Source organism: Micromesistius poutassou (assembly GCF_964030765.1).
Source record: "Micromesistius poutassou genome assembly, chromosome: 8".
Classification (NCBI taxonomy): domain Eukaryota; kingdom Metazoa; phylum Chordata; class Actinopteri; order Gadiformes; family Gadidae; genus Micromesistius; species Micromesistius poutassou.
The window spans coordinates 14244783-14252642 of NC_140278.1; the positions used below are offsets into that span (position 1 = coordinate 14244783).

General features: G+C 43.9%; 1 protein-coding gene across 1 annotated transcript; it reads right to left on the reverse strand.

The window, feature by feature from the left end:
- Positions 1-587: 587 nt before the first annotated feature.
- spaca6 (sperm acrosome associated 6) lies at positions 588-3804 on the reverse strand (the record flags this gene model as incomplete). The annotated part of the gene is made up of 8 exons (XM_084471926.1): positions 588-784; positions 1096-1252; positions 1561-1664; positions 2222-2299; positions 2707-2730; positions 2998-3069; positions 3299-3385; positions 3561-3804. The coding sequence occupies 8 exons, from the start codon at positions 3802-3804 to the stop codon at positions 588-590; spliced, it is 963 nt and encodes a 320-aa protein (XP_084328052.1).
- Positions 3805-7860: the final 4056 nt, after the last annotated feature.

A 7860-nucleotide genomic window follows, 5' to 3' on the forward strand; every position in this document is an offset into this window, starting at 1 on the left:
TTACCCAGGTCATAGTATCTGCAGTGTTAGCCAGGCCATAGTGTCTGTAGTGTTACCCAGGTCATAGTAGCTGTAGTGTTACCCAGGTCATAGTAGCTGTAGTGTTACCCAGGTCATAGTAGCTGTAGTGTTACCCAGGCTATAGTACCTATTTGCGTTATCTATGATATAGCAGCAGTAGCATTAGGGATATAGTAGCTGTAGTGCATTAGGGATATAGTAGCAGTAGCATTAAGGATATAGTAGCTGTAACATTAGGGATATAGTAGCTGTAGCATTAGGGATATAGTAGCTGTAACATTAGGGATATAGTAGCTGTAGCATTAGGGATATAGTAGCAGTAGCATTAGGGATATAGCTGTAGCATTAGGGATATAGTAGCTGTAGCATTAGGGATATAGTATCTGTAGTGCATTAGGGATATAGTAGCTGTAGTGCATTAGGGATATAGTAGCTGTAGTGCATTAGGGATATAGTAGCTGTAGCATTAGGGATATAGTAGCTGTAGCATTATGGATATAGTAGCTGTAGCATTAGGGATATAGTAGCAGTACTGAAACAGATATAGCAATAGGGATATAGTAGTGTTACCCCATGGACAGGAACAGCAGGAGCAGAATGGAGGCCAGACAGGTGGTGAGGAGGGCAGGAGGTGGCAGGAGGTGGCGGAGGAGGAAAGAGTGGGGAGAACCATCAGGCCCCGGGGTCATCTGTCCTCTTGAGAGCACCGACAGGTCAAATATCTCCTGCAACTCCGAATGGCCAACCTCAAGCTGGGGGGTCACTGGAGAGAGAGAGAGAGAGAGAGAGAGAAGAGAGAGAGAGAGAGAGAGAGAGAGAGAGAGAGAGAGAGAGAGAGAGAGAGAGAGAGAGAGAGAGCATAAACACAGCCTGTTAAGTGTGCTTCTGTTTGTGGGTTTGCATCCGTGTGTTTATGACTTCAAGTGTGTGTGTGTGTGTGTGTGTGTGTGTGTGTGTGTGTGTGTGTGTGTGTGTGTGTGTGTGCGTGCGTGCGTGCGTGCGTGCGTGGGTGCTGCTAGGCAGGAGGGCTCCGAGACGACCTCCTGGTGTAGGTTCAGTGCTGACGGTGTTTACCTGTCAGGTAGAAGTAGAGTCTGGCGACGGAGCGCTGCGCGGCGTACAGCTCACACTGGTACGTGCCCTGGTGCCACCGCCGGGCCGTCGGGATCGAGTACAGTCTGTCCACACCCGCTGTCACCTCTTCAAACTGATCCACCTCCTGGGTCTCCACCTGCACAGTTGGGGGCAGAGGCCTTGAGGAGCTATAATGCCGTCTATATTCCCGGTAGTGTTAGAGTGTTGTAAACGTGTCAGGGGCGAGGTTTGGGTTTGGGTCAGGGTCAGGGTCAGGGTCAGGGTTAGGGTTAGGGTCAGGGTTAGGGTTAGTAATAGGGTTTGGGTTAGGGTTAAAGTTAGGGTCAGGTTTTGTGTCAGTGTTAGGGTAAGGGTTAGTGTTAGGGTTAGGATCAGGGTTTGGGTCAGGGTTAGGGTTACGGTAAGGGTTGAGGTAAGGGTTAGGGTCAGGTGATCCAGGCTTACCTGTGCTGCATACCTCCAGATCACCTCAGTGTTGTCAGGTAATAGAAACGGCATATTGCACCACATACGCGTGCCACTGAACTCCATGACGTTCAGCATTTTCACTTGAAATTAAACACACACACACATACACAAAATCAGACGCACACATACATACATGCACACACACACACACTTAATACAAATTAAACTCTTAGGAGTGGAGCTCTGCAGTTGTTTTACTCTACAGTTGAACTGTGTTGAGCTCTAGAGTTAATGTGATTGGCTCTCTAGAGTTGTGTTGAGCTACAAAAGTAAGTTGTTTGTTTTGAGCCTTAGAGTGAAACTGTGTTGAGCTCTAAAGTTGTTTTAAGCTCCTGAGAAAAATTGTTGATACCTGTGTTGTGCTTTCTGAGTTAAACTGTGTTTATGGGGCATACAGGGCAGTGTGGGAGTGTGGGAGGGAACTGTCACCTTACGCCTACACACAGCAGGGAAGGATTAAAAGAGCAGTGAGCTATCCTTGGAAGGAAGCTCTGTGTATTATGTACGGCAACACAACTTATCCTTGGGGTCTTTTACAAATCCTGACTTGCTGCTATGACAAAGGGCAAGTGATTCAACACCGCTGTAGACGTGCGAGGCTCGCGTCTGCTACAGTAGACATTCACCCCCAGCTCACCTGGACAGTCCAGGGGGAAGTCACAGGAGTCGTACTGGCAGGTGATACAGTTGTAAACCGCACCTGCTGCTTGAAAACCTAGTCAAATTAAATAAACCTCAATGAATGAATGGGTCTTACCTTTAGTACAGTCGATTTCCACTAATGTCTGAAAGCACATTACAATAACTGGTATTTATTATTTTATCCAAAGGAATCTAGAGCAGAATCTATCCTTGAACAGGAATTCATGTATACGTCGTATTCCTGGGATGGATGGTTAGTGCCGACCAGAGCAGCAGATTGTTTCTAAGTTTTAATCTTCAATCTTCAGCTGTCTGCTCCTCAGGTCAATACTAAACCAGGAGGAATGACATAAAACATGTCATACATATATGTATATATTTATCATGTTATATAAATATTTATGTATGCGTGACATGGTAACATGTCAGCAATGTGAAAATAACATCATAACTCTTGATAGGAAGAAAACATCTACAAACCACATGGGGGGAAGCATCCAGACACTGCAAGACAGAGAATTCATGACATGAGCTGAAGTGTCAGGACATCAGGGTATTAAATATTTAACGTTGGATTAGACGACGAAGATGAGAGGGAGGTTCCACTCCCGTGTGTTGACATCGCTAGTGTTTTGTAGTGTTGAGGTCGTAACGTGATCAGGTGTTCATTCACTGTAGCAGTGCAGAGCCAACAGATCGAGCGGCTAACTTAACATCTGTGCTTTATGCATTACGTCATCAGAGAGGGAGGGGGGATGGGGGGAAGCTCACCCCTCGGCAGTTTGGAGGCAGCCGCAATAAACCTGTCTGCTGCTCTCTGCAACCGTTCCTCATACACAGTGTCTGGAGAGAGAGAGAGAGAGAGAGAGAGAGAGAGAGAGAGAGAGAGAGAGAGAGAGAGAGAGAGAGAGAGAGAGAGAGACAGAGACAGACAGAGAGACAGAGACATGGCCCCTGGCTGATGTGATCCTAATATGTTGTTGTTTTTTTAATCTTATGTCTAACATTCAGTTTTAGGGAATGTTTTAATTCCTGGACTGTTTGCCTTGTGTGGCTACAGAGAGAGACCAACCATCATTCAGCTTTTTGTCAAATTCCTCCACCATGGGCAGGATCTGTTCTTCCAGAAGAGTCTTCAGCTGTGCGCTGTAGCCTTCCCCTACGTGAGACACACACCGTGCTAACTCTAGCATGTGGCTGTACACAAAGTGCATGCGCACACATGTGCACACACATAATCACGGTGTGTTTAATAAAGTTAAGAAACAGGGCAAATAAAAAAAACACAGTATTGAAGAAAAGTTTTAAAACACAATCATGATTTCTATCCTCACCCACTCTGCCGGCCTCAATGACCTTCTCGTTGTTATTGAACACACGATCGATGGTCTCAAAGCAGGAGTCCACGTTCCTGATGTTGTAGCGAGTGAGCACGTGGCCCCAGCAGAGCCGCAGGCTGGCGCCCACATCCACCAGGCACTGGTAGCAGCCCAGCGCGGGGGCCCCCAGCAGGCCGACCTGCAGGACCACCACGACGCGGACCCACATCGCACACACGTGAACCAGGCCCATCCGCATCGCAGACACGTGAACGAAGTGTAAAACGAGGGGAGAAACTCGACTCGACTGGGGTTTAATTCGAACCCACTGACCCGTACGGAAAGCACGTGTGCAGTCACAGATGTGTGATGTCACAGACGTGTGATGTCACCGATATTTTGAATGAAGTGAAACATTCCTAGCTTGATAGATCAGATTTGTGTTTTTTATTGGACAACATCTGTCCATCACAACACTATCCAATAGAGAATTGCATTTCTGAATGGATTGTAGCACACATGACGATGACGGCCACGCGGCTCCACGGCGCCCCCCACCCCCTTTCGCTCCCATTGTCTCCCCGTTTCCTGAGCCTCCCTGCACCAGTTTTACTGCAGCGCCCAGAGACCGAGCAGGAGGGGGGAGAAGAGGGCTTGGGGGGGGGGGGAGAGAGAGTTAAATGCTGTGTGTGTAGGGATCAAGTGGGAAGTCTGAGCGATGTAGAGAGAGGCTGAAGCCAGCCTATTTTCTCTTCTAGGGGGGAGGATGGGGGAGACTCAATATATAATAATAATAATAATAATAATATTGTTGTTATTATTATTATTATTATTAATAATAATAAAAACAAATAAGAATAATAATTATTCTAATTATATGTATGAAGATGAAAAGTAAGAAAGGGAGGGTGGGATAAAATGTTTCAGACAATAAAATAATGCAAACAGAACCAGGAGGGGAATAGAGGAGGAGTAGGACACAAAAGAGTAACCAGGCAGCCAAGAAAAAGACATGGGAATGACAGAGAGAGAGAGGGAGAGAGAGAGAGAGAGGGAGACAGACAGACAGACAGAGAGAGAGATAGAGAGAGACAGACGGAGAGAGACAAAGACAGAGAGAGAGAGAGAGAGAAAAGTGGTGGGACTGCAGAACCAGTCTACTGGTCTGTCGTCGTCGTCCCCGTCCCCCCACTCACCCTATCCCCCAGTCCCCAGTCTGTTGGTCTCCATGGTAACCAGACAGGGTGCCTAATACATGAACTTAATATATTTCCAGTGTCGGGGTGAGCTGGATACTAATGCAGTCATCTGTCTCTGCACAGACAAGACGATCAATACGAGGCCGCAGTCTCAACGCTGCCACAGTCCCAGCAGTCCTCGGCCGGTGAGGGAGGTCCCAGTTATCTGCACGTTTATGTGGCCACATTTCAGCATGCATGGGTGTGATGCAAGACACACAGTGACACCACCGACATAAACAACATGTCTGGTCTTTACAACAGAGTCTCCGCTTTATTCAATGTCCTTTATTCATCCGGCAAGGTTACACTTCACAGTCTCAAAGGGAGGTTCTTTTTTTTTTACATTTTCAATGTAGCCTACATTGCTGGAGTCACATTTCGATCTCCCGTGTCAGAGATACAATAATTCAATTGCAAACGGTGAGGTTTAACACTGGTTGTCTTCTTAATAGTTTCATAATAACTGATGTGTAACATACATCGCTATATATAAATATACAAAGCACTTTCAATGCAGGCAGGCGGCTTGACGAATACGAAATGTAAATCCACTGGATGGAAATGATGACAGAATTGACGGGGCCACAACCCTGGGCTGTCTTCCTACAGGTCCTCATTGAGGACTTTATATCAGGAAGCCACACCGCCAGGCCGGTCCCCTGAGTGATAGGTCAGCTGACCTCTGAACAGCTTGCTATCACCGTGGTTCCCAGATGTCGCCGAGAAGAGGCGTGAGGGCGAGTGCTGCTGTGGATAAAGCCTGTACTGTGTCCGGGTCACCAACGCTCTCCCTGCAGAGCTAGACCCCAATACGACAGGCTATATATATATATATATACTATCTCATATGCTATGAGATAGTATATATATTATTTATATAATATATATAGTATATTATACTATAAGATGTACTATAAGACGTGATATATACTATAAAATAAGCTATAAGCTATACTATAATACATGTGTTATATAAGATAGATGATATACTAAAAGATATTCGATAATATACAGTATAAGATATCATATATACTATAGGCTAAACTATAAGATATACTAGAAGATATGCTATAAGTCTCATAGCATATCTCATAGTTTATCTTATAGTTTATCCTATATTATAGGACATTATAGGATATAGTATAAAACTATCATTATACTCTAAGATCAACTACTCAAAGTGGCTGAACAGGACCCTCAAGACCACACTCAGAGTAAACCATCTCTTTCTTTCGTCCTTAAGCGTTGAAACTGAATGCAGCTCTGTTCCCGAGGACCTAACCTGTGACCTTTAACCTCACAGGTTAAGGGTCTCAGGGACAGAGGGGCATACTGGAGAAACACAATAAAAGAACCTGACATGTTGGAAAATGTTTCAAACGATGCGCTACGACACCGCAGCGAGACAAAGACATGACCTCATGGCAGGTTCTGCTGCGCCACAGGGGTTCCTCTCTGGTTCTTGGAGAAAAACACATTGCGGCATTACCATCACTTATTTTGGCATCAAACAGGGCATAAAGAGCATAAATGTTTTAAGACTAGATGGTCTGACCGTTATGTGTTGCACAGCATTCATTCATTTTTTACAATGTGTGTGCAATCCTGTGACAGACGCAGACGTAGGTGCATCTTGTTTTGCCTCATATACACAGTGTATATGAGGAAAAAAGGTGATTTATTAAGAAATATTCACTGATCAAGATGAGAGAAAAACCTTGTTTCAATTTGATGCAGCTTTACTACATACCTACAACATGACTTTCAAAATGGAACTGAAACTTAAGTCTCATATCATATGACCCAGTATTTGACTTACCTATAGATGATATGGGTCAGATGCTTACATGAAGGAGGAGATAAGAGGAAGAGATCAGACGAGCTATGGAACAGAGGAGCTAATCTTTAATGTCTGCCCCATTTATCTGCGGGCCAAATATAACCTGGAGCACTTTGGCTTCATGAGACATGAAATACCTTGACTTCAGGAATGCGGCTAAAAATGTATACTTAATTTCGAAATTTACTTTTTGGTTGAACCTTGAATGTCATGTAACTCTTAGTGCATCTCAGTGCAGGGCCATTTTGTAGATTACTGCCACCTCCTGGTAGACACATTGCATGGCAAATCTTGATGGGAATTTTTACTATTGCACACCATTCAAATAACTTTTGAAAGGCAATTTTCACTGTAATCTCTGTATTCAATTTGCCCAGGATATATTGTTTTATTATTTTCATTTATAAGGCTGTTTTACTTCAATTATGATATATTTTTTTATTACCTTCAGTTTGAGTAATAAATATCCAATTTCATAACACACATCAGGCTAAATCATAGGTCAGCACTGACCAGTTGTGTGTCTGGACAGCGATTAAGAGGGTATTATCACATTTACCATCGTAATTCGTTTGAATTTTTGCTGCAGAAGTAAATTTGCGCTGTACAAATAAACATAAACATTTGTTTAATAATGTGAAAACAAATGTCTGCTCTTGAAGAATCACAAGCGCGGACGACTCCACGAAATACTATACGCCTGTGCAATCAATCAGATCATTAATATAAAATACTCATTGCATTTGGTAGAAAGAGATCGGCAAATCGTAATAAATGAAAACATAAACTTCAGAAATAAAAAAGAAAAATTATACAAATAGAAAGACGATGGAAAATATCTGATCTAGAAATATCAGATCAGATGTCTCCAACACAGGTGAATCAGAACATCTACAACTGCACCTTGTCTCCGTAAGAACCCATCAATAGATAAACGTGGACGACAAAACCATTACAACCATCTTTTTACACTAAAGTTTGCGTTAAAAACGATCATAGAAAGAACAAGCATGGACATTACTTAATCACAACTCTTTTTGGACGGTTAAATAAAAGAGAGAATGGATGGCGTCTCATCGACCCATCTTTCATTTGAAAGGATTTGAGCCTCAGCTTACAGTCTTCTGCATCCTCAGCTTCCTCTCTCTGTCTCTCTCTTTCTAGCTGTCTTTCTCCCTCTCGTTCTGTCTGTCTGTCTGTTTGATGAGCTGGCTATGCCCGGGCCAGACACAAA